General features: G+C 39.3%; 1 protein-coding gene across 8 annotated transcripts in view; it reads left to right on the top strand.

Moving 5' to 3' along the window:
- The window catches only part of SNTB2 (syntrophin beta 2), a 99,292-nt gene that overhangs the window by 48,940 nt on the left and 22,394 nt on the right, over positions 1 to 27,958 (top strand). For 2 of the 8 annotated variants that reach the window (XR_014805590.1, XM_084959746.1), the window contains exons 2-4: positions 802 to 1,015; positions 14,747 to 14,957; positions 20,785 to 20,927. Coding sequence is in view for 2 of the 8 variants with exons in the window: in XM_084959746.1 (XP_084815872.1) it covers positions 802 to 1,015; positions 14,747 to 14,957; positions 20,785 to 20,927 (568 nt within the window). In the remaining 6 variants the exon portion in view is untranslated. Of the gene's footprint in view, positions 1 to 801; positions 1,730 to 2,085; positions 3,697 to 14,746; positions 15,415 to 16,081; positions 19,368 to 20,784; positions 20,928 to 27,958 lie in introns of those variants that run through there. The other 6 variants (XR_014805594.1, XR_014805592.1, XR_014805591.1 and 3 more) reach the window with 6 other exon arrangements.

Here is a 27,958-nt window from a genome sequence, read left to right as displayed (position 1 = left end):
TCCTTCCTTACGGGCAGCGTCCATGCCTCATTTGTTCTTGTATTCTCAGAGACTAGCCTGAGGTCTGATTTTGGAAGGTGGCTAGAAATGCTGATTGAGTTGAATAGAATTGAAGGAGGCTTACAAATTTCAGACTGAAGAAGAGAGAGACATACTCAAAGTCTTCAGATATTTGAAGGGTTCTCATGTGGGAGTTATCTCAAGCTAAGTGGCACTGTCTCAGAGGGTACTGAATCTATTGCCAGGTTCATTCATGGATGGCCAACTACTGAGATCATTCCAATATTTAATTGTCATTTTTTCCTGTACTCATTTATTCAAACATTTACTAAACAGGCACTGTGTAGATGTTGGATATCAAGATTGAATAAATCATAAACCCCTGCCTTCAGGGAACTCACAACCAGCAGGGGAACTGAAGTAGTAACAAAGAATTACAGCCCAGGGTTCCTAGAGGTTGCTACAGAGGAGTAATGGTCATTCCCTGAGAGAATGAATAGGAAAGGTTGCTGAGGAGGTGACTCCCGGGTAGCACTGACCGGGCAGCAAAGGGAGAAAGTGTCCCAAGCCGAAGGAACAATATGCAGACTCCAAAGTTAAAGTTTTTAGAATAGAGTAGTGGTATATCCTTTGTATTACGTGCTCTTAAAGCACCCTCCAATCCTAAGATTTTGTGTACTGGCTCTTTACTTTGTGTATTTTTTCACTTCATGCCAGATAGTTCATGCATGTGTATATTTCAGTTGTCATTTTTCATAGGAAGCAAAAATACTAACCTTCTTCATTGATTTTGGTTCATAGTCAAGTTCATCCGAGAAGTAACGCCATATATCAAGAAGCCATCTTTAGTATCAGACCTGCCATGGGAAGGAGCAGCTCCCCAGTCACCAAGCTTCAGTGGCAGTGAGGACTCTGGTTCTCCAAAACACCAGAACAGCACCAAGGACAGGAAGGTCATTCCTCTTAAAATGTGCTTTGCTGCTCGAAACTTAAGTATGCCGGACCTGGAAAACAGGTGAGCTGTACCTAAGGAGAACATCATACTCATAGCTTTGCAGACTTAAGGATATATTGCGATATTACTTTTGTATATTTTTATGCAATAATATGTTGACTAAATTATATAGAGGAAAACAGTCTGAGATGAGAGAATTGTTTTTTGGATTTCATTTAAATTATTTCACATATCTATATGTATGTATGTAGATAACTTTTGGACCAACACAAATGATACTTAATGGTGGTTACACCTGAGTAGTGAAATGGGATTAGAAGATAGAAGGAAAGAAGAGACTTCTACGTTTTATTTTTTACCTTTCTAGAGTGCTACTTAATTTTTTTGCTATAGATATTACTTAATTTTTTTTAAAAGTATTTTTCAAGAAGGTTTTTTAAATGCCTCCTTAGAAGGAAATTCCATATACTGTGGATTCTGTAGAGAGTTAGAGATCTTCATTATAGATCAGCCTGCATCAACTAGTGATATGATCCTGGCAAGTTAGGCGCTCTCTCTCGCTCTCTCTCTTTTGCTTTTTAGGGCTGCACCGGAGGCACATGGAGGTTCCCAAGCTAGGAGTCGAATTGGAGCTACAGCTGCAGGCCTATGCCACAGTCACAGCAACGACAGATCCGAGCTGCATCTTCGACCTACACCACAGCTGGTGGCGGTGCCGGATCCTTAACCCACTGAGCGAGGCCACAGATTGAACCCACATCCTCATGGATCCTAGTCAGGTTCGTTAACTGCTGAGCCACGAAGGGAACTCCCCAGGTTAGGCCCAGTTTCCTCATTTGTAAAATGAGAGAGTTTGACCGGATAATTTCAATGTCCCTCTTAGTTCTTTCACCATTTGGGTCCTATGCCTTTTTTTTTTTTTTTATCCCCCCGCAGGACCGCACCTGTGGTATATGGAAGTTCCCAAGCTAGGGGTCAAATCAGAGCTACAGCTGCCGGCCTGCATCACAGCCACAGCAATGCAGGATCTGAGCCACATTTTCGACCCACACCACAGCTCACAACCAACACCAGATCCCCCACCCACTGAGCGAGGCCAGGGATCTTACCCACATCCTCATGGATACTAGTTGGGTTCGTTTCCACTGCGCCACAATGGGAACTCCCAGATTCTATGACTTTGTCTTCATTAATGTCATGAAATCGTACTGGTAAACCTAGTGTTAGATTAGAGATTGAGGGGAAAGAAATAAAGAAACTTGCCCAGGAGGTCCCTTGTAGCACGAGTTAAGGATCTGTCTTGAACTTTTAAAAGAAAGCAAATAAAAACAATACAAATATATCAGAATATAATTTTCAAAATTAGTATACGGAGTTAGCAGTTAAGACTTTTAAAGCTACTATTTCTTGAGGACCTACTATGTGTTTGGCTCTATGTAAAGGGCTTCATGTGCGTTATCCCATTTAATCTGCACAGTGAGTTAAGCATGATTATCCTTTTATTTTTTTTTTTCTTTTGTCTTTTTGTCTTTTTAGGGCCCCACTCACCCTAGGGTGAGTTTAGGGTTCCCAGGCTAAGGGTCAAATCAGAGCTGTAGCCGCCGGCATACACCACAGCCACAGCAACACCAGATCAGAGCTGAGTCTGCGACCTGCACCACAGCTCATGGCAATCCTGGAGCTCAATAACCTTGGCCTTTATTAAACCTTAGGGATGCCTTCTCTTTAGCACATATGCTAGAGACATTTGGTGGGTGGTCAAGTTTGAAATTGGTTTTCAGAAACAACAGGAGAGGGCAGTTTGGGCTGTAATAGTTTTTATCGTACCTTGTTCTTCAGTAAGATGATCAGTGTACTTGACCATAGTGTGCTATACATGGAAAGCTCTTGGAAGATTCACACTTTTGCAGACTCTCAGTCTTAATGCTGCAAGGTAATCATTTCCAATTTTATTTGAAGCCCCAAATTTGCAAATGATGTGCTTTTGTAAAATATAAATTGGAAGAGAGTCAAGGTTGTTCTTGTGTCACTCTTACTTGCAGTCCAGTGTGCTTTCCAGAGAAAAAGAAAAGCAGTAGAATTCCAGGTACCTGGTAAAATTATGCATAACTTTGGTTATACCCACAGGAATGTGAACATCTGTCCTATGTGTCTTAGCAGAAAAAATGTTTGGAACCATTGACTAATTGGATAGAGAAGTTAGGGTGATGGACTTTACAGCTTTAGCCAAGCTATTTGCTTTCCAGAAGTGTTGGTTTCCTCCTGTAAAATGAAAAGTTATGTGAGGATTAAATAAGGGAACAATTATAAAATTAGCAAAGCATGCTCTTATTATATTATTATAGGTGTGCTGGTGTCCTTATTAATAAATTCCTTAATTTCTTTCTCCTGTTGTTTTTTTCTTTCTGTAAAATGAACGTAATAATGCCTGCTCAGCTATACTCTAGAATTACATCAAGGATAAATAAGCTAATATCTATAAACTCACTTGGAACTCTTTGACCCTTAAATTTATCTCCACTCTGCCAAAGGAAATGTAATGACAGGTAACACAGCTATAACATTTAAAGCCATTGAGAAAAAGAGTTCATGTAGGAACAGCAAAAAGAAGTTTCATCAGGACATCTGTCACTAAGACATTTATCACATTGCAGCCTTATATAACTGACCATATTTCTATTTGAAAAAAAATGTTTTTTTGTTTGTTTTTAGTTTCAATAAATTATCTACATAGATGATTATATTGCCTAAATAAAGACAATTTAATTTCCGTCTTCCCAAAAAAAAAAAAAAATGTTTTTACATAGTCTTTCGTAAAACTCTGAGTGAGAAATAGGCTTAGATGTTCCCTAATCTGAAAAATATTTGAGTCTGGTTTTTAAGCCCTTTGTAGGCAAGTGGCTTCCCATCATTCTTCATTTCTTCTTAACATTTTGTTATGAAAATCTTCAAACATATAGCAAAGTCACAATAATGTTACAGTCAACACTCATTTTCCCACCTAGATTCTACCATTAACATTTTATTATATTTGCTTTATCACAGATTGGCCCATCTATCCATCCATCAACCTATCTTAATTTTTTTTGATGCATTTCAAAGTGAACTGCACATATTAGTGAACTTCCCTCTAAATACTCATGCATGCATGAGTGTTTCCTTGTAGCTTTTTTCTTTTGTGCTGATAATTGTGTACAATAAAATACACAAATGATAAGTTCTGACAAATGCATATAATTATGTAACCCAAGCCTATCAAGATATAGAATATCAGCATTACCCTGGAAAGTGTTCTTTTGCCCCTTTCCATTCAACTCCTTCTCCCACTTTTGAAGTGTGCTGTTGTTCTGACCTTCTACCACAGATTTGTTTCCACAGTTCTGAAACTTCATCTAAATGTAATCATGTTATGTACTCTTTTGTGATGGAATTCTTTTACTCACTGTAGGATTGTTGAGGGAGTTCTTGTGGCGCATAAATCTCCATATCATTTGTTTAAAAAAAAAAGGATATGGAGTTCCTCTTGTGGCTCAGCAGAAACAAACCCGACTAGTATCCATGAGGATGCAGGTTCAATCCCTGGCCTCGCTTAATGGGTTCAATCCCTGACCTCTCTCAGTGGGTTAAGGATCCAGCGTTGCCATGAGCTGTGGTGTAGGTCACAGACACGGCTCAGATCCTATTTTGCTGTGGCTCTGGCATAAACCAGAAGCTGTAGCTCTGATTCGATCCCTAGCCTGGGGACCTCCGTATGTCTTGGGTGCGGTCCTAAAAAGAAAAAAAAAAGATTGTTGAGATTGTTACCTGTAGCAACAGTTCTTTCTCTTTTATTTCTGGGTAGAATTATGTTATATAAATATATCACAGGTTTTTTTCTGGTGGCTAAATATATTTAATGGCATTTGCCTTGATTTTTTTTTTTTTTTTTTTTTTTTTTTTTTTTTTTTTTTGCCTTTTGCTTTTTGTCATTTTAGGGCTGCACCCTCGGCATATGCAGGTTCTCAGACTAGGGGTCCATTCAGAGCTATAGCTGCTGGCCTACGCCAGAGCCACAGCAACTCAGGATCGGAGCTGCGTCTGTGACCTACACCATAGCTCATGGCAACGCCAGATCCTTAACCCACTGAACAAGGCCAGGGATTGAACCCGCAATCTCATGGTTCCTAGTCGGATTCATTAACCACTGCGCCACAATGGGAACTCCAGATTTTTTTATTAAAGTATATTTGATTTACAGTGTTGTGCCAATTTCTGCTTTACAGCAAAGTGACTCAGTCATACATATATATGTACATTCTTTTTTTAATATATATCACAGTTTCTGTATCTATTTTCCTATTGATAAACACCTGAGCTGTTTCCAGTTTGGAATTATTAATAAAGTTACTATGTTTTTTGTACAACTCTTATGGACATAAATTTTCATTTCTCTTGGATAAATTCTTAAGGGTGAAATTGCTAATGTATGTTTTGTGGTGGTGTTTTTTTTTTTTTTTTTTTGGCCGTGCCTGCAGCATATGGAAGTTCCTGGTCCTGGGCCAGGGATCAAACCTGTGGCACACAGTAGCCAGAGCCACAGCAGTGACAACACTGGATCCTTAACCCATTGAGCCACTGGCGGACTCCCTATGTTTTGTTTTTTAAAAAGTTGTCAGACTTATTTCCAGAGTGGTTGTGCCACTTTATATTCTTACCAGCAGCAAGTGGGAGTTTACATTGGTCCACATCCTTGTCTGCATTGGCAGTATTAGTCTTTGCAATATTAAGTAATTCTCATGGCTGTGTAGCGGAATCGCTTTGTGGTTCATCCTTCATTTTCGTGTAAGGACTTCACTTGTGGGGTTTTTGTTGTTGTTTTGGCTGTGCCTGCGGCATACAAAAGTTCCCCAGCCAGGGATTGAACCTAAGCCACAGCAATGACTACACTAAATATTTTAACCACTAGGCCACCAGGGAATTCCCTTCACTTTCTAAATCAAAAACTTATTCAAGATGAGAGGAAAGCATTCTTTTTTTTTTCTGTTTTACTACATTAATTTAGTTTCACTGTCTAGAGCTGAAGAAAAGTGCTGACTGTCAGAATGAATATGTAAGAAGGAGGAGGAAGTTTATTTGCGTCTTTCACATCTAGTCCTCAAGACCTCACTAGATGCTTCTGATAGTTATAAGCCTTCACTGTGGAAAGTGAAAGCTAAATAAATAATGACAAAGTCCAGGGAGAGAACATGAGGCTATGCCTTAGCAAACAGCATTGTGGGCAGTGGGGAGATTAGCAAGAACAAGATGTTCTTAAACCCCGCCTTTCAGAAATGTAAATCTGTTACCTTTGAGCTGGATTACATGGTCTAGGTCATCTTCACATTGGCTATTTCCATATCGTAGGTAAATTTTGACTTTATGACATATGAAACAATATGATTAGTACCAAATTCAACTTACAAGTTATGTCAAAGACTTTACCAAACTGAAGAAATAAGCGGGCTAGACTTACATATTCTTCTGCTTCTGTGTACCTAAACATGATCTGATTCATCTGACCAGAATGTAATTGCATTTCTCAGGAAATCCTCAGTGGTTTGACAAGAGGCCAGAACTCTTCACACTGTAGCTGTCTCCTCCTCTCTCCTGTGGGCCCAAACAATGACTGGCAGACTGCCTCCAAATTTTTATTAGCAGAGTTTTCATTTGAATTTTCTTTTAAAACAGCAGTAGGAAACACTGCTTTGGGGAAACACTTTGTCCTCTTTATCAGCTCTCGGGGCCGCTTCGTCAAAGGCACAGTTATGGATCCTAGAACCATCAGTCCTACCTTGGAATTGCTTTTCTTTTTGTTCTAATTTAATTTTCTATTTCACAGTCACTTTTCTTTTCATAAAAAAATTGGTGATTCTGTCCTGGGAACTAATTTACTTCCTGTTTTCATCTTTTTCCAGCCTAGTGGCCCCATTATCTTCTGTTTAATCTAGTTAAGTTTATTTTATAGCAGACTTATTTCCATTCTTCCAGTTACTAATAAATAGGATCTCTGACACTGGGATTTTCAGAGTTTAGACTGTCCCCAAGGAGCCATGCTTGGGAGACTGTCCCAGGAACTATACGAGATGTAAAGGCTTTTTCAGGAGGTGAACGTTCGTGCCTAGAGAAGGATGAACTGATTCCTGTCTTGAGTGCTAAGTAGGTCAGCAGGAGGAGTTAAAGAAAATTGTCGTCATGGTTTTGCGACTAAACTTTTAGCATGTAATTAAGAACATTAAACCTGGTTGCAGTGCCAAAGCAACCAGGTAGAAATAAATGGCCTCTGTAGAGGAAGACCGGCCTGATACAGGGTCTGAATTAAGGGTATCACTGGCCCTTCCACTCACTTTGGTGGGGTCAGGCTGGGGCAGTCTCTGGCCCCTGGGTGTGGGGAATGCTGAAATAATCAGCAAGCATCTTTATTTTAGTTTTGTGCTTTTCTCCCCCTTTCAGAGGTAAATGGTGCTTACAATTCTCCAGCCTCTTCAGGATTCTGTGACATATTTTGTCTCGGATTTGAATCCCGCCACTTTTTTTAGGTAGCCTAAGTCATTTAACTCTTCTCTCTGCTTGCCAGCTTCCAAAATTTTGTTGTAGTCATTCCTTCCCTCTTCTCCCTGAGCTTATGGGATTATGCTTTTTAAAAATTCCCTTTAAAGTTTGGTGATGACTTCTTAGATATAACACCAAAAGCACAGCACATAAAGAAAAAATTGATAAGTTGAACTTTATTAAAATTAAAAACTACTGCTTTATAAAAGACACTGTGTATTAGGGTTCTCCAGAAAAACAAGCAATAGGATGGTTAGATAGGTATATAGATTAATTTATTTATTACAGGATTTGGCTTAATTTATTTATTATATGATTTAGCTTATGTGATTATGGAGGCCAAGAAGTTCCATGATGTGCTGTCTGCAAACTGTAGAACCAGGAAAAGCCAGTCTCAAAATTCACCCTGAGTTCGAAGGCCCAAGAACCAGGAGTGTCAGTGTTTGAGAGCAGGAGAAGATGAGGGTCCCAACTCAAGCAGAGAGTAAATTTGCCTCGCCTCTGCTTTTTTGTTCTAACATGACCTCATTGAATTGGATGATGCCCTCCTGCATGGGCAAGAACCCTGTTCTTTACACAGTCTACTGATAAGGCTAATCTCGTCTTGAAACACCCTCACAGACATACACAGAAATAATGGGGTTTTTTGTTTTTTGGCCACACCTGTGGCGTATGGAAGTTCCCGGGACAGGGATCAAATCTGAGCCATAGCCACAACCTATGCCACAGCTGTGGCAGTGCTGGGTCCTTATCCCACTGTGCCACAGCAGGAACTCCCCAGAGGTAATGTTTTGCCAGCTATCTGGACATCACTTAGCCCAGTCAAGCTGACACATAAAATTAACCATCACACACTATTAGGAGAATGAAAAGCTAAGTCACAGACTGGGAGAAAATCTTTGTAAAATACATATCAGATAAAGAACTGATATCCAAAATACGCAAAGAATTCCTAAAACTCAACAATAAAAAAAACCCCTTGAGTTCCTATCATGGCTCAGTGGAAACAAATCTGACTAGTATCCATGAGGAAGTAAGTTCGATCCCTGGCCTCGCTCAGTGGGTTAAGGATCTGGCTTTGCTGTGAGCTGAGGTGTAGTTCAAGTTGCTGTGGCTGTGGTGGAGGCTGGCAGCTGCAGCTTTCAATTCAACCCATAGCCTGGGAACCTCCATATGCTGCAGTTGTGGCCCTAAATAAATAAATAAACAACCCAATTTATAAATGTGCAACAGGGAGTTCCCCTGTGGTGCAGCAAGTTAAGGATCCAGACTTGTCACTGTAGCAGCTTGGGTTGCCGCTGTGGCTCTGGTTGGATCCCGGGACCAGGAACTTCCACATGCTATGGGAGTAGCAAAAAAAAAAAACAAAAAACCTCTACAACAGATCTGAAGAGACACCTCACCAAAGAAGAAATACAGGTGCTTAACATCATATGCCTTTAGGGAACCACAAATTAAAACAATGAGATACCACTATACACATATTAGAATGGTCAAAATCCAACTGACAGTACCACATGCTGGCAAGTATGTATAGCAACAGGAACGCTTATTCATTGCTAGTGGGAATGCAAAATGGTACAGCTACTTTGGAAGAAAGTTTGTCAGTTTCTCACAAAGCTAAATGAAGTCTTACCATGCATTAGCAGTTGTGCTGCTTGGTATTTACCCAAAGGAGTTGAAAACTTTTGTCCATACAAAAATGTACACAAATGCTTTAATCATAATTGCCAAAACTTGAAAGCAACCAAGAAGTCCTTTAATAGGTGGATGGATAAACCAACTGTGGTACATCCAGACAATGGAAGATTAATTACTCAATGATAAAAAGAAATGAGGAGTTCCCGTCATGGCTCAGTGGTTAATGAATCCGACTAGGAACCATGAGGTTGCGGGTTCCATCCCTGGCCTTGCTCATTGGGTGAAGGATCTGGCGTTGCCATGAGATACAGTGTAGGTCACAGATGCATCTCAGATCTGGTGTTGCTGTGGCTCTGGTGTGGGCCGGCAGCTGTGCCTCCAATTAGACCCCTATCCCGGGAACCTCCATATGCCTCGGGTGAGGCCCTAAAAAGACAAAAGACAAGAAAAAAAGAAAGAAGAAAAGAAATGAGTTCTCAAGTCACAAAAGACATGGAGGAAACTTAGCGTACTGCTAAGTAAAAGAAGCCAGCCTGATTCCTTCAAGATAGTAAAAAGATCAGTGGTTGCTAGGAGTTCGGGGCCAGGAAACAATGGAGAAATGGGTAGGGGAGCACAGGGAATTTTTAGGGCAGTGAAATTATTATTCTGTATGATATTGTAGTGGTAGATATATGTCATTGTACTTTTGTCAAAATCCAGACTTTGCAACACAGAGTGACCCAAGACTTTAGTTGATAATGTATCAGTATTAGCTCATCGATTGTTAACAAGTATACCACACGAATGCAGGATGTTAATAACAGGAGATGGGGCCCAGCAAGGAGTATTTGGGAGCTCTCTCTATTTTTTGCTCATTTTTTTCTAATACTACTCAAAAAAGTATTAATTTTGAGGAGTTCTCTTAGAGTGTAGCAGGTTAGGGACCCAGTGTTGTCAGTGCAGAAGCTTGGGCTACTGCTGTAGCATGGGTTTTATCCCTAGCCTGGGAACTTCCACATGCCATGGGCATGCCTTCCCCCCCCAAAAAAAGTATTAATTTTGAAAAAATAAAAAACCTTCCAATGGTTGTTTTTAGTGGGAAAGAGTAGTATAGAGTTATGTGCCAACTGCCATCATATATAGGAAGTTCTAGAAATACTAAAAATACCTTTTCTTTTTAGGATTAGTATATGTAATAAAGTAAAATATAAAATACCTTGCTTTGGGTTTATATTCGTATGTTACCTAATAGTCTAGCATTTTATTTTATTTATTTATTTTCTTTTTAGGACCTCATCCTCGGTATATGGAAGTTCCCAGGCTAGGGGTCGAATCAGAGCTGCAGTTGCTGGCCTATGCCACAGCCACAGCAATGCCAAATCCAAGCTGTGTCTGCAACCTATACCACAGCTTGCAGCAATGCCAGATCCTTTACCCACTGAGCAAGGCCAGGGATCGAACCCATATCCTCATGGACACTAGTTGGGTTTGTTACCACTGAACCACAACAGGAACTCCTAGCATTGCATTTTACAGATAACTTCTTGTCATAAGTAAATTTACTCTGAAGTAAGTTTAGCTACTTTAATGATTATTTGAGCAGTTTCTCTGAATAATACAATTAACTCATCAAAAGGATTGATTCTACCTTTTAGTTCAACATTTTGTTGTTATATAATGTAATCTACTATTTTAAATCTTCCCATAATAAATGTATAACTATTTTTCTTTTAGAGGATATGATGATTTTTTTAGCCAGCAAATGTTTATTTTCAGAACCATAACAGCAACAACTGATATAATGAAAAATAAAATTAAAAAGAATAAACATTATAAAATAACACAGAGGACCAAATAAAGGTCAATATGGATATTTATTTTAAATTTAAGTGTAATAAAATATACATAACATAAAATTTATCATCTTAACTATTTTAAGTGTACAGTTCAGTGGTATTAAGTATATTCATATTGCTATAATACCAATGTTTAGAACTTTTTCATCTTGCAAAACTAAAACTCTACCTATTAAACCACTCCCCATTTGCCCTTCCTCCCAACCCCTGGCAACTACCATTCTACTTTTGATCATATTGTTCATATTTGTCCCATTTGATCATATTTTCCTTTGTTGACTCCTCAGTGATTCCATGTTGCTTACCAATTAATATCCAGGCTTAACCCCCTAAATTTTGATGCCAAGTACTTTTCACTGTATTTAGCTATAGGATAGGAAATCAAATAAATTTATCAGCCCTGTAACTAAAACAAATGCAGAATAGCTTATGATTTGCTATCTAAAGATACTTCGAGTATGGGGTCTGTCTGTTAAGTGTTCTGGCTGGTCATAGATCTTATTTTACGTTTTGATTATTTTCTAGAACTTTTTTGCCCATTTGGCTATTGCCCTAGAACTGCGAAGGCATATAAAGCATGGATAGACTGGTGGCTAGGCCTTCAGATAGCTAGAAGAATAACTTTAGTGGGAGGACATGTGAATAGGTGAGTAGATAGGTGCCAGGTAGATGTGTTTATAAACTGTCTCATAGCATGACGTCAGCTTGATAGGTGTGCCCCAGAGGTGTAGAGGCCTCCATTGCTGTCCTACTTTGCCACTGCCATCCTTGGAAGTGCCATTTTCAGTCAGGAATTTCATGGTAGGAGTTCTCATCGTGGCTCAATGATTAGTGAACCCGACTAGCTTCCTTGAAGACACAGGTTAGATCCCTGGCCTCGCTCAGTGGGTTAAGGATCTAGTGTTGCCGTGAACTGTGGTGTAGGTCACAGATGCGGCTGGGATCCAGTGTTGCTGTGGCTGTGGTGTAGGCCAGCAGCTATAGTTCCAACTGGGCCCCTAGCCTGGGAACTGCCATATGCCAGGGATGCAGCCCTAAAAAGACATAAGACCAAAAAAAAAAAAAAAGAATTTCATGGTAGTCATCACAGTCCTTTATAGAAGTAGTTTTTATAACCTGTAATTGTGTATTAATTAATTGTATATGTTTTGCCTTCCCCATTAGATGATAGGCACAGTGAGAGTAGAGACTGAATTTCCCTATCTTTTTCACTAGTCTATCTCTAACACAGTGTCAAGCATACTATCTGTCATATAGTAGTAGCTCTTAATAAATGTTTACTTAAGAAAGGATGAACTGGGGTTCCCTTATGGCTCATCATGTTAAGAATCTGCCATTGTCATTGCTGTGGCTCAGGTTCAGTCCCTAGCCCAGGAACTTTTTTTTGAGGCCCCCCTAAAAAAAAAGATGGACTGATCAGAGTTCAAATGAGAATAAATATGTCATATTAAATATGGCAGATTAGGAGTTCTGTGGTACAGTGGATTAAGGATCCAGTTTGCAGTGTCTTGGGTCACTGCTGTGGCACAAGTTCAGTCCCTGGCCCTGGAACTTCCACATTGCCACTGGTGCAGCCAATAGATAAAGAAATACGGAAAATTAAAATATTTGGAATTGTAAAGGGTCTAGAAATATGGCAAAAGAGAAGGACTCAAGCTTCAAGGTAGCAATGCTGTCTGTGTACATGTAAGCTGCTCATCTTTGACAGGTAGAGGGGGATCTGGTGACAGCGCTGCAAGGAAGCAAAAGCTGTCTTCTGAAAAATGAAACAATAAAAAGGTCTCTCCTTGGTTAGTAACAGTTTGTCAGTTTCTAGCCTACCAAGAGAAACTGAAAAACTCCTAAGAAGTTTTTATTTTTCCATTTTAAAAGATATGTATGGGAATGGAGTTCCCATTGTGGCTCAGCAGGTTATGAACCCAGCGTAGTGTCCATGAGGAGGTAGGTTCAATCTCTGGCCTCACTCAATGAATTAAGGATTCAGTGTTGCTGCAAGCTGCAGCATAAGTTGCAAATGGTGCTTAGATCCAACATTGTGGCTGTGGCATAGGCTGGCAGCTGCAGCTCCGATCCCACCCCTAGCCCAGGAACTTCTGTATGCTGAAAATGTTGCCTTAAAAAAAAAAAAAAAAGATATGTATGTCCACTGTTAGAACATGGCAGTGTATATATGTTAGTAATTTTCAAAATAAGTTTAACTGGTATAAAGTTGACTTACAAAGTTATGTTAGTTTCAGATGTACAGCAAAGCAAATCAGTTACACATCTATCCATTTCAAATTCTTTTCCCATATAGGTTATTACACTGTATTGAGTGTATTACCTTGTGCTATATAGTAATTCCTTTTTACCTCTTTATATATCGTAGTTTGTATGTCAATCCTAACTTCCTAATTTATATTTACTTACTGATTTTTAAAATTCATCTTGGCAAAAACTTTGACCGAGGCATAAAATATTTTAAATAATTTTTAAAAGACGTAAAGCAGTACCCAGTAAATTGCTTTCTGAGGAATTTATTCCACATTTATTCCAATATTTAAAAAATATTTTAGGGAGTTTCCATCGTGGCGCAGCAGAAACAAATCCAACTAGGAACCATGAGGTTGTGGGTTCGATCCCTGGTCACTCCGTGGGCTAAGGATCTGGTGTTGCTGTGAGCTGAGGTGTAGGTCGCAGAAGCAACTCGGATCTGGTATTTCTGTGGCTGTGGTGTAGGCCAGCAGCTGCAGCTCTGATTAGACCCCTAGCCTGGGAACCTCCATATGCCGTGGGTGAGGCCCTAAAAAAAAAGACGAAAGACAAAAAAAATACATGTATATTTTAGGAGTTGCCATTGTGGCTCAGCAGACTAGTATCCATGAGGATGCGGGTTTGATCCCTGTCGTTGCTCAGTGGGTGAAGTATCCACCATTGCTGTTAGCTGTGGTATAGGTCGAAGACACAGCTTGGATCCTGCATTGCTGTGGCTGTGGTGTAGGCCAGCAGCTGTAGCTCCAATTTGACCCCTAGCCTGAGAACTTCCATATGCTGCAAGCGTGACCCTAAAAAGCAAAAAAAAAAAAAAAATATATATATATATATACACACACATATATATATATATATATATATATATATATGATAATTCCTGAAGGGTACTTGAAGTATAGATTGTTCTCAGTTGAATATTAGCAAATGATAGTCATAGAATTGAAGATCGCTTAACTATTCTTCTACTATGACTCAGTGGATGATTTAATGATAACATTACCCAGACCTTAAAAACAATTCCAGATTTTCGTAAAGAGTCATATTCTTCAGCTATTTTCTTTGCTTGCTCACAGTGGAAATTTCAGTTCACTATTTGGCAGAAGGTTTTATTTACTTAGAAATATCCTATACCAGAATTTTCCAAGTATTTAAAAAAATAATAGTTCCTTCTATACAGTGTGCCTGTGAGATTCAGTGAGCATGCTTTTCATTACTTTGACGTGGAAGCTGAGGCAAAGTGAGCTGTTCTGCTGTAGACTGTACAATAGCTTCCATCATCTTCTGTCATTAGCAGAAGCAACAGACCCACCAGTCAGTCTTTCTGGTGATTGTCTTTCCACATGAGGATTTCTCTAGAATTGGACCCTAAGGAATTTTAAAAAAGCATTTATATTCTGGAATGTAAAATTAGATTTTCAGTTATGTACATTAAACCCTGGCAAATTTGATGGCTTCTGATCTAGCTCACTTTTTTTTTTCTTTTTCCACACAGATTAATAGAGCTACATTCTCCTGATAGCAGGAACACGTTGATCCTACGCTGCAAGGATACAGCCACAGCACACTCCTGGTTCGTAGCTATCCACACCAACATAATGGCTCTCCTCCCACAGGTGTTGGCCGAACTCAATGCCATGCTTGGTGCAACTAGTACAGCAGGAGGCAGCAAGGAAGTCAAGCACATTGCCTGGCTGGCAGAACAGGTAGGCCGGGAGGCAGGGCAGAGTATCACTGGGTCACCATTCAGAGCCGGGATGGGTCTCCCATTTTGGATATCTGTAGTATTTGAAGTGTATGAAGTCAGGGCCTGGGTGTTTAGCTTGCAGATCTTTTGTCAGTCTTTTTTTTCTATTCCCCTACTATTTAGCTATTTGTTGCTAATTATCACTGCCACCGGAAGAATTGACTATCATGATAATCATCATCATAACATAACTAAAAAGAAATTTTTTTTTTTTTTTTCTTTTTAGGGCCGTACCCACAGCATATGGAAGTGCCCAGGCTAGGAGTTGAATCAGAGTTATAGCTGCCGGCCTACACCGTAGCTCACAGCAACACCGGATCCTTAACCCACTGAGCAAGCCAGGGATAGAACCTGCATCCTCATGGATGCTAGTCAGATTCGTTTCTGCTGAACCACAATAGGAACTCCAAAAAGAAGTTCTTTTTTTTTTGTCTTTTGTCTTTTTGTCTTTTGTTGTTGTTGTTGTTGTTGTTGTTGCTATTTCTTGGGCCGCTCCCGCGGCATATGGAGGTTCCCACGCTAGGGGTTGAATCAGAGCTGTAGCCACCGGCCTACGCCAGAGCCACAGCAACACAGGATCCGAGCCGCATCTGCAACCTACACCACAGCTCAAGGCAACGCCGGATCGTTAACCCACTGAGCAAGGGCAGGGACCGAACCCGCAACCTCATGGTTCCTAGTCGGATTCATTAACCACTGCGCCACGACGGGAACTCCCAAAAAGAAGTTCTTAATTAACATCTCTGTCCTTAATGACTGAGGATAATTTTCAGAATCAGCAAACTTCTGCAAATGGCCATTAGTGCCACAACTACTTGCCTCTTACACTATAGCAAGAAAACAGGAGTTCCCGTCGTGGCGCAGTGGTTAACGAATCCGACTAGGAACCATGAGGTTGCGGGTTCGGTCCCTGCCCTTGCTCAGTGGGTTCACTATCTGGCATTGCCGTGAGCTGTGGTGTAGGTTGCAGACGCGGCTCGGATCCCGAGTTGCTGTGGCTCTGGCGTAGGCCGGTGGCTACAGCTCCGATTAGACCCCTAGCCTGGGAACCTCCATATGCCGCGGGAGCGGCCCAAGAAATAGCAACAACAACAACAACAACAACAACAAAAGACAAAAAGACAAAAAAAAAAAAAAAAAACAATCATGGACAAAATGAAAATGAATATATGTGGTTGTGTTTCAATAAAAATGTATTTACAAAAGCAGGTGGTAGATTGCATTTAGCCCATAGGTCCCAATTTCCCAGTTTCTGTTTTAGTCTGTTGACAGTTTCAGGGACAACAGGCTTATTCCCTTGGTCTGGGAAAAGTATGAAATATACAAAACATTTTACAAGTCATTAAACACATGTACTGTTGTCTTCTACAACTAAAGAATGAAAAGAAGAGAAACAAGAAAACCTAAGTGAATACTGGGTAAAGGGAAAGGAAGACCATAATCCAAGTTATTTTGGATCCCAAGTTTGAAGAAAGGGAGACTAAAAGCTCTACATATATTACGATGCATCCTTTGTCTTTCTGGTCGTTCACTGTCTGCAGGGCCAGAGGGAGTTGAAAAAAAGAGACTGAATTAGGGATTCAGAGATGATTGTTCAAGTACGAGCTCTTTTTTTCACTGTTTTAGATCTTTTTAAAAGTTCCTTCATCTCTTTGCATCCCAGTTCCCTCGTGTGCAAGGGGACAGGGTTTCAATCAGTATCAGCCCGGGGTGGGGCTTGTTCTTTTGTGTTTGTGTGTTTTGGTTTTTTAATGTTTTTTATTTTTTCCATTATAGCTGGTTTACAGCGTTCTGTCAGTTTTCTACTATACATCAAAGTGACCCAGTCATACACACATATATACATTCTTTTTCTCACATTATCCTCCATCATAGGTGACTAGATATGGTTCCCAGTGCTCTCAGCAGGATCTCATTGCTTATCCTATTTTGTTTTGTTTTGCTTTCAATGCAGTTTCCCAGGTCTGGCTCCCCAGTGTTCCACCTCAGCAGAGTTCTGATTTGGTAGACAGCAGTGGGGCCCAGCATTCTCATTTGGTTGCTTCCCAGGTGATTATGTTGTGGACCAATTTTGGACTCCACTGATCTTTTTTTTTTTTTTTTTTCCATCTCTGAAATTTTATGAACATTGAAAATAATGATTATAAATAATGATTATAATAAAGCACAGAATTGTGATTTTTTTTTTTTTTTAGGGCCACACCCATAGCATAAGGAAGTTCCCAGGCTAGGAACCAGGGATCAAACCCGAGTCCTCATGGATACTTGTGAGTTTCTTTACTGATGAGCCACAATGGGAACTCCCAGAAATGTGATTATAATAAATTAAATAAATAAAAATAAAGTCACATGGAAGTGTGGCTGTAATTAATAGCACTGCCCCCACTTTTGTTGTTGTGATCTTTTGCCATTACAAAGGACACTGTGAGGAATAACCTTGTAGTTCGTCCTTTCAAACATGTGCTGCCAAACTCTTTGGTTCCTGAGTTCAGATAAATCAGATAACAAGGGAACACACATTATCTGAATGTATTTCATTCTTAAGTTTCTGATAGTAATATACTTTGGTTAGAAAGGGATTTATGCAAAAATTTACATCATTTCCTGAGCTTGGATCATTAGAGTTTATAGAACAGGGGATATTTCTACAACTATAGGATAAATCCAGAAGTGCTAGTTCAGAGAGTGTATTAAGTATTTACCTGGTGGCTCAGTGGGTTGAGCATCCAGCATTGTCACTTCTGTGGCTTGGGTGTGGCCAACCCCCCCACACCGCCAAACAAGAAGCATATTAGTTATCTATCTCTATGGAACAAATTATCCCAAGACTTAGTTGCTTTAAAATAACATTTACCTCCCACAGTTTCTAAGGATCAGCGATATGGTAATGGTTTAGCTGGGTGGTTTGGATGGCTAGGATCTGGCCTTGCTGTGGGTGTGGCGTAGGCCAACAGCTCCAGCTCCAGTTGTACCCCTAGCTACGGTTTTCCATATGCCGTGGATGCAGACCTAGAAGCCAAAAAAAAAAAAAAAAGGAACAGAATTATATCACCTGCTTAAAAGTTACATTTATAGAATGGAGAGATTTTTAGGGAATGAATGATAACGATTATTAATTTTTTGTTTTTAGTGCTCTATTTATTAGAAAATAAAATTTGGAGAACATTGTTGATTTGTCAGGTGTATGTACGTGGGAGTGCTGAAACATAAGCAAACCAGAACCCTAACGTTAGCATCCCTCTTTCCTCTGGCCAAAAACTTGGTACTGGGGGGAAAAAGAGCAAAAAACCTCAATAGTGGCTGCTTGTACTGATACCACAACAAAAAACACATAGTGTATATAGCAGGCACCACTTTGACTCCACTGAAAGCAAACAGTATCCTTATAAGTTAAGGCAAATAAGCAAACAGAATGATTTAAACTAAGGTTTCGTTTTTCTCTGATGGTAAGTAGAAGAGGGAAAACCTATTTTCCAAAAACTAAGGATTCAAAAGAGCTAGAAAATATAACTTTTTAAAACCGCAAAAGATTTTTCTGTCTCACAAGTGGACATTGCTTCTACTGGTATTAGCAATTTTCCTTTAGAACCTGAGATATCTTCTTTGGGAAGAAATACATTTAATTTAGATTTTCCAAATGTATATGCTCTGATCTGGCCTTCAGAATCTCTCTTATAACTCAGCAAAAAAATTGGTTTGAAAAAATTAGTTTATCATTTTATCCCTTTGGGAAAATAAATTTTTATATTATTTTCTCTATTGAAATATTATCCATAACAATCTCAGAGGAGTTCCTGCTGTGGCACAGTGGGTTAAGGATCCACCGTTTCCACAGCTGTGCGGCTTGAATTCCATCCCTGGGTCAGGAGCATCTATATGCCGTGGGTGCATCTGAAAAAAAAAAAAAAATCTTGGAGACAAAGACTTAGTAGTGCATATAAAAGTAGAAATCCCTTTGGGGTATCTGTGACCCAAAGATGTAAGAGTCCAGGAGAACCTCTTTAGAGCTGATACTCCCTCCACTCATTACAGAGTACCCCTAGACTAATACAGAGTCTCAGAAGACTTGGGTTCCCTGGTAAGGACAGTGTGATTATTTCTACCATATTTTGCTTGAATTCTCAGAGTTGGTTCATATGTTTTGTGCTTTCAGCACTTGGTTAAACGTGAGTAGCTTCACTGGCTGGAATTCATTTCCCACTCCTGGAATCAGCTCACGGCTCTAGCTAGGAGAAAAGAGTCCAGGTGATAGATCTTAGAGTGTAAAATCAAACTACTCAGGCCATTTTTCATATTATAGATGTAATCTTAAGGTGATCTGACATAGCCAAATTACCTTCAGAAGTCATTAAGAAAGAGAAAATAAAAAGTGGCTTTAGAAATAAACAAAAAATGGCTCAGAACTAAGAGACAAGTGATTTATCAACTTGAATTTACCTTGAAGCCATCAGTTGTAGTGAGCTGAAAGATTAGTATTAAAATACTCTGTTGTTCAGCATTCCCTGGCTCAAAGTTCTCATGAAAGCAAACATTTTGATAACAGGGCTTTTCTTAAACATAGTCTTTTGCTTTTTGGGCTTGGATCCTTGACAATATGTATAAATAGTGGTTGTTTTCTTATGTTTTTAAAAAACCCTTACAGGGGTTCCCATCATGGCACAGCGGAAACGAATCCGACGAGGAACCATAAGGTTTCGGGTTCGAGCCCTAGCCTTGCTCAGAGGATTAAGGATCCGGCGTTGCCTCGAGCTGTGGTGCAAACTGCAGACAAGGCTCAGATCCTGTGTTGCTGTGGCTGTGGCGTAGGTCAGCAGCTACAGCTCCAATTAAACCTCTAGCCTGGGAACCTCCATATGCCGCAGGTGCAGCCCTAAAAAGACAAAAGACAAAACAAACAAACAAACCAAAAAACCCTTAAAGAGGTAACTGAGCTTTATTCAATTAAATGCAATGGTACATTTGAAACTGAAACATAAACTTTCTGAAGTGTAATGGGGAACTCTTTTACAATAGTTTATATTAGTGTTGTCCAAAATGCAGCATACTTGGTTGTGTTGGTATTTTTAAAAGACAGAATAGAAATTGTCATATTATGTGGCACAAAGTGTAGGAATTGCGTTGGTTTGGAAATTTTTGAATTCGGCATTTATATGTATGTGTTGAGTTGCAGTGTAAAAAGTGTTTTTTTGTAGGTCTTGATCAAAAATATTTGAAAAACCCTGATGTTTAGATTATTCAGACTTATTTGGTAACAGTTTCCATCTTGTACTTATAAGATGTTACTCCACATCAAATTTATTAAAACTATTATCATTTTGTACAGAGTACTATATATTTAATTAGAACTGGTGACGGGGAGTTCCCATGTGGCTCAGAGTCCAGTGTTGTCACTACAGTGGCACAGGTTCAATCCCTGGCCCAGGAACTTGCACGTGCCTCAAGTGCAGCCAATAAAAGAAAGGAAAAGAAAAGAAAGGAAGTTTAAAAAAAAAAAAAGAACTGGTGATAATTAGCTATTGTAGAATAGGGAAAAAGCTGATTCATATCGTTAAAAAATGTCTATAACTCACTCAGGGAGAGCATTCTCCAACTAGAGTCCACCTCACACCTGCCAGTGGAGAGTCCCTGCCAGTGGGAAGAAACCCAATGGGACGTTTCTTTTTCTCACATCTGTTAGGATGGGGAAACAAATTGGAGACCCACTATCTTAGGCCGTCACTGAAGGGACTTTTACAGTTACATGTCATTACAGTTAGCTCTGCTTTCGCATTTCACCCTTGTAATAGGCAAAACTAGATGGTGGAAGACAACAATGGAGACCCGTCCTCATGGCTGTGACTGAAAAGGATTTGCTGCTTTATGACTGTATGCCATGGACGAGGGATGCCTGGGCATCACCATGTCATAGCTACCCGCTTGTTGCCACAAGGTAAGGCCGAAGACAAAAAAAAGTAAAATCTCTGTCCTACTCTAAATCTGCTAAAGAATTTTAAAATGGGAGTTCCTGTCATGGCGCAGTGGAAACAAATCTGACAAGGAACCATGAGGTTACAGGTTCAATTCCTGGCCTTGCTCAGTGGGTTAAGGATCCTGTGTTGCCGTGAGCTGTGGTGTAGGTTGCAGACGCAGATCAGATCTGGCATTGCTGTGGCTATGGCGAGGTCCGGCAGCTCTAGCTCCGATTAGACCTCTAGCCTGAGAACCTCCATATGCCTCGGGTGCGGCCCTAAAAAGACAAAAGAAGAAAAAGAAAAGAATTTTAAAATGAATTCTGTTCTCTTTTAGGTGCCTCAGATAGCATTAGAGTAGCTGATGTAGTTGATTTAGACAAAAACTTTTTTTCACAGCCTAATTTTGCAGCTCCTCCCTCAGAATTAATGGTTTCTGTCACTAGTATTTGTGTGTTTTTTACATTGAAGTAGCTTCCTAATTGCTCCTTTCAAGACTTGCTTAGTCATGAAGATAAGTAAATAGTGGTTTTTCTTCTTACTTTATTGACTGTGACTAGAAAACCACTGAAAATGTGGCAGCCTTCTGACTGAGTGATGAAATCATTTAAACCAGAATATGGTATTGTGGATAAACCGCATAACTCAGCCAAAATGTTCTTCAACTTCTTTCTAGTATAGGAATACATAATTTTGATTCCATCAAATAAACATTAATTTGACCTGAAACTACAGGATGTTTCAGTAAATCTCAGTTGAGTTAAATTCTGTTACTTAAAGTAGTTTTTCTGTCCATGGTTACAATGGGAGCCTGACAAGAATTATGAAAACATGTGAATATGTCTCAGTAGATATAATTAGAGAGATTAAATTTGTGTTTTCCAAAGATTTACAGCTTATGAACACGACTGTAGAGATCTTTTAAGCTTAAATTTTATAGAAGAAGCTTAAACTGTAGCTGTGATCATAGAATGCAAGGAGGGTAGCTTTTCCTTAACCATATGTTACTGGAAGGATGGCGCAGAAACCTGTGACATGCCGTAGATGCACCTTTGTTCGTTACTAGAAATTACAAACAAGTAATAAACAAGTATAAACAATAATTGCTGGTCATTGACTATACTGGACCTAGGCCACCAAGATACCTCGTTGCTAGAGGGAAATAGGCTGGTTGTACTGTCAGCGTGGTATTAATGTGCTGATGATGGTTGAATTATACACTTTTAAATGGGTAAAATATGTTATGTGAATTACATCTCCATAAAGCTGTTGTAATTAAAACAAACCCCCAAAGCCAACAGGATTTAGTAGAAAGGATTGAGTTTGGGTCCCTTATCTGCCACTTATCATGGATAATTGGGGTCCCATTAACCTTTCTGTGCCATAGATTTTTCATTTGAGTGAAAATGAGGTTAAGTACAATGAGGTAGTATGGGTATGAGAATTAAATAAGTTCAGACTTGTAAAATGCCTACAGTGGTACCTGACACCTTGTAGGTGCTCAAATAAATGTTAGCTGCTTTAATTATAATAATTATTATTTATTATTAAGTGAAAGTATGTGAAAGAAGAGTTTGTGTAAAAAGTGAATTGGCTTTGAGTCCCGTCGTGGCTCAGTGAAAACGAATCCGACTAAGAACCATAAGGTTGTGGGTTCGATCCCTGGCCCCTCACTCAGTGGATTAAGGATCTGGTGTTGCTGTGAGCTTTGGTGTAGGCCAGCAGCTACAGCTCCATTTGGACCCCTAGCCTGGGAACCTCCATATGCCAAGGGTGCAGCCCTAAAAACCAAAAGCAAAAAAAAAAAAAAAAAAAAGTGAATTGGCTTAATTTTGCCATTGTTAAAAGAAGAGCTTGCTTTATCCAGCAGTTTTACAGGTAGTGAAAGTTTAATGTTAAATGTTAGAAATTCAAATATATATTTGGATCAACATGCAAATTGAACTTGGCCATTAATTAGGGGGGTGGGGCCTGTAGCTCTCTGAGCATGTTGTTTATTAATAAGTTGAATTGCAAGTTTCCTTGTGGCCCAGCTGGTTAAGGTTCTGGCATTGCCTCAGCTGTGGCATAGGCTGCAATTGCTGCTCAGGTTCAATGCCTGGCCAGGGAACTTCCACATGTCATGGGTATGGCAAAAAAAAAAAAAAAATTTAATCAGTGCAACAGCAAGGATTCTTCACTCCTTGCTCAGGAAGTACTGATGGATTAGGAGCAAAGATGACAGGCAGAAGAGAGGTTTAGTTTTGCCATGTGGCCATGTCGGCCATATGGAATTGGTTGAAGTCACCACTTGATGGTATTCAGGGGGCTTAACCCTCCTCTGCCTCCCAGAGGGGGTAGAGTATGGCCGCTGGAAGAGACCAGAGAAGGAACCAGCTCAGGAAATATCCTATAGCCAGATGCAAGGCCAGAAAGTGGCGTCCTTATGTCTCTTTAATATGGAGGAAAAGGAGGGTTTGGGATTTGTATGAGTAAGAGAAAGGGCTGAATGTTCACTTTCACTAATTCTGTGTCTCATGCTTTGGAACATGTTCTTATGAGTGGATGAGACACACACACAAAGATAACAGACACCTAGAGAAGGGAAATATTAAGAACCTTGATATCCAAAAGCAAAAGTAGATAGTCCCTGATAAATTAAGAATTAATGTGTAGTTCAGAGTTCTCTTGTGGAGAAGTAGGTTAAGGATCTGGTGTTGTCACTGCAGCAGCTGCTGTGATGTGGGTTTGATTCCTGGCCTGGGAACTTGTACATGCTATGGGTGCAGCCAAAAAAAAAAAAGAAGAATTAATTGTAGTTCAGAAATCAAAAAAACATTGTTAGGGTGACATAAATTAATATGAGTTACCATTTATATTGACTTGCGCATTTACAGATTCTTGAAAACCAAAACTCTGTGTCTGTGTGTGTTTACTTAATAGCTGATATTTCACGGTGGTTGAAGAATTAAGTAAATCATGAAAATGATAAATGAAGACGATTTTATTTTATTTTTACTTTACACATTTCTTGAGCCAGATCCTTGATACAGGTAGAAAAAAAGATAGGTGCTGTGGATTTTGCAGGATATGCATTTTGTAATCATCTCTTATAGGCTTTCTTTGACTGGAGAAGAAGAAAATCCAAAGAAAGTGTGGCTACTTTACACTGTGGAAAATTGAGTGGTGTTGTGCTTATGGGACTTAACAGGCAAAAGCTGCTAAAACGCCTTTGCCTGAGCTCATCTGGCCTCCCCGCCAAAGGGGGCCTTTTGGCAACTATTCTAACCAACTGCCGTGCAGCAGGAGTACACCAGCTGGTTTGAATTAGATTCCCTCTGCCAAATATTTCATAATCAAACTGTAGGGAAAATTCTTCTGGACTTTATATTTTTTAATGTCTGATTTGGGATTAGCAATCAAACTGAATATGGTAGAATCCACCCTGTCACTTTCCCCACACTCTGTCTTACTTGGATCAAATGTGGAGTAGTTTTGAAACTTACTTAACTCTTGCTGAGATAATAGCTAATGTGTAATTAGCATCTTAGGTCTACGAGAATCAACTCAGGGAGGTGGTTCTCAAATTATACTTTCACAGACCTCTGGGGATCCTCTTTCTGGGGGGTCTGTAAGTTCAAAACCATTTTCCTAGTAACACTAAGATGTTATTTACTTTTTTGCACTGTTGGCATTTGCACCAAGGGTTAGTAAAATTGCTGGTACCTTAGCATGAGTCAAGGCAGTTAGCACCAAACTATATGGATTGCAGGAAGAAAACATGCCAGTTTGACCTCAGAATGTCTTTGTTGAAGCAGTAAAAATTACTACTATTATTTAATCTTAACGCTTGAGTATTCATCTTGTTAACAATCTGTGGGATGAAATGGGAAGTGCTCACAGAGAGCTTCCGCTGCACACAGAGGTATGATGATTTCGCAATGAAAAGCATGTGTGGTTGAGTTGTGAGCTGAGCTAGCTGGCTTTTTCATGGAACACCATTTTTTACTTGAAAAAACAACTGGCTGACAAACTGGCCAGTCATACTTGGGTATTTATCAGACATTTTTTGTAAAATAATCAAAATGAATTTATCATTTAAGGAAAACACTAATTTTGTTGCCAATTGTAAATTTCTAGCTTTCAAACAAAAATTAGAATTCTGTAGAATTTGTATGTGTCAAGTGTGAGTTTGACAGCTTCCCAATACTTAAAGACTTTTCTGATGAGACCAGTGGTGATATTAGCAAATGTGACTTTTTGATACTGCATAATGAAATGCTTTTAACATTTGGAAAATCTGCATAACTCTTTGAAAAAAGAAATGTACCAAATGACCAATACATGATGCTACAAAATAATGCAACGGTGAAAAAAATCTGTTCAAACTGCAAGAGACACCAATGGATTTTTTTTTCCCACTGTACAGCGTGGGAAGCAAGTTACACATACATGTATACATAATTTTTCCTCCCATTGTCGTGTTGCGATGTAAGTATCTAGACATAGTTCTCAGTGCTACACAGCAGGAGGATTTTTAATATAACAGAATAGGAAAACTTTATTTATAAGATTTCAGATCCTACATCTCAGCTAACCTTAAGAAACCACTTGTTGAGTTTTGGTTTAGTGGACAGAAAGCTAGCTACAGTTATCTGAAAAGGCTGTTAAAAGACTCCTTCCTTGTTCAACTACATGTTTGTGTGAGGCTGGTCTTTCTTCATACACTTCATCTACACACTGCAACAGAATGCAGAAGCAGATAAGACATTCAGCTCTTTTTTTTTTTTTTTTTTTTTTGGCCTTTTAGGGCCACACCCTTGGCATGTAGAAGTTCCCAGGCTAGGGGTCTAATCAGAGCTGTAGCTGCTGACCTACACCACAGCCACAACAATGTGGGATCCAAGTCTTGTCTATAAACTGCATCACAGCTCATGGCACCACTGGATCCTTAACCCATTGAGCACATCCAGGGATCAAGCCCACATCCTCATGGATACTAGTTGGGGTTGTTACCGCTGAGCCACCACGGGAACTCCTCAGCTATCTTTTCTTAAGCTGGATATTAAAGAGATTTGTAAACAATTTAAAACAAATAAGTTATTAACACCTTATTTGGTTTTTATTTTTAAATGAATAAATGTTTTTAAAATTCCTCAGTTTGATTTCCCATTATAGTAATATCTATAACTATAACCCAGGAGTTCCTGCTGTGGTGCAGTGGGTTAAGAATTTGACTGCAGTGGCTTGATGCAGGTCTCTGTGAAGGCATGGGTTTGATCCCTGGCCCGACATAGTGGGTCAAAGGGTCTCACATTGCCACAGCTGTGGCATAGGTTGTGGCATGACTTGGATTCAGTCCCTGGCCTGGGAACTTCCATATGCCATGGGTATGGCCATAAAAAAAAATTAAAATAAAAATTATTTTTAAAATATACAACCCAGGGAGTTTCCGCCGTACCTCAGTGGAAACAAATCTGACTAGGAACCATGAAGTTGCAGGTTCAATCCCTGGCTTTGCTCAGTGGGTTAAGGATCCAGTGTTGCCATGAGCTGTGGTGTAGGTCGCAGGTGTAGCTCAGGTCCTGCATTGCTGTGGCTGTGGTGTGGGCTGACAGCTGTAGCTCTGACTGGACCCCTAGCCTGGGAACTTCCATTTGCCGAGGGTGTGGCCCTAAAAAGCAAAAAAAAAAAAAAAGAAAGAAAAAAATAGAGTGGTAAAGGAAGGAGTCAGCAAATGTGTAGAAAAATATCATAGGTATACAACTTACAGTGAAGTTAAGAACAAGCCATTTTATATATTTCTTGGGTATACAGTTCTCACCCAAGTTTTTAAAAATCCTATGTGGAAAACATTGCCTGCTGAGTGATTCCTTATAAGTGAGGTAGTGTGTTTGTTCTGTTATACTGATATACTTAGAACTTCTTAAATATAGGAGAAATATTTTTGGAAGAAGTGAATAAATTATACTAAATGGTTGTCATGAAACAAAATGTTGAATAGTTTAATAACTTTAAAAAGCATTGCTTTTCTCTTGGTTTTTCCTCATGTATACTTCGCTGTTATTTATTTTAGCAGCTTTATTGTGGTGTAACTTACATACTATACAGTTTGTCCATTCAAAGTATAAAATTTAATAGTTTTTACTGTGTTCACAGAGTTATACAATCACCACAATCAAAATAGGACACTTTCATTACCCCCAAAAGAAACTCTTTACCCATGAGCAGTCACTCTTCATTTTCTCCTCCCCCAGCCCTAACCAACCACAAATATACTTTCTGGCTCTACAGACTTAACCTATTTTGGACCTTGCTTATAAATGGAATCATGTTATATAGCCCTTTATGTCTGACTTCTTTCATTTTGCATAATGTTCTCAAGGTTTATCTGTGTTGTAGCAATCATATAACTTCATTCCTTTTAAGGCTTAATGATATTCCACTGGTGGATATATGATATAGCACATTCATCAGTTGATAGTCATTTGGGTTATTTCCACGTTTTGACTATACTGTTATGAATAATGCTGCTATAGCATTCATATAGAAGCTTTTCTGTGAACATATGTTTTTGATTTTTCATCTGTCAGTATCTGGGGAGGATTGGTTCTGGGACCCCCATGGATGCTTAATTTCCTTATATAAAATGGTTTAGTGCAGTTGGACCTCTGTATTCATGGGTGCAAAACTGCAGATGCTGAGGTCACACTGTTTATACCTAGGACTAACATTGCTGTCATATGCAACTCTGTTTTTAACGTTTATGAGGAACTACCAGGCTATTTCCTACAGTAGCTACATCATTTTAAACTCTCACCAACAGTATATAAGGGTTCCATTTTCTCTACATTCTCACGATTTTGGGTTGTGTTCCCCTAATAGCTAATGATGAGCATCGTTACATATACTTGCTGGTCCTATGTATATCTTCTTTGGAGAAATGTCTGTTCAAACCCTTTGTACTATAATTGGGTTGTCTTTTTATTATTGAGTTGTATGAGTTCTTTAAATATTCTTTAGACAAATACTT

The sequence above is a fragment of the Sus scrofa genome, chromosome 6 (genome assembly GCF_054392235.1).
Source record: "Sus scrofa isolate SSC_HxYL_T2T_F1_AM1 chromosome 6, Sscrofa_HxYL_maternal_Yorkshire_Landrace_v2.0, whole genome shotgun sequence".
In the NCBI taxonomy this organism is placed as follows: domain Eukaryota; kingdom Metazoa; phylum Chordata; class Mammalia; order Artiodactyla; family Suidae; genus Sus; species Sus scrofa.
Note: the sequence above shows the minus strand (reverse complement) of the source record. Positions and strands in the feature narration are given on the sequence as shown.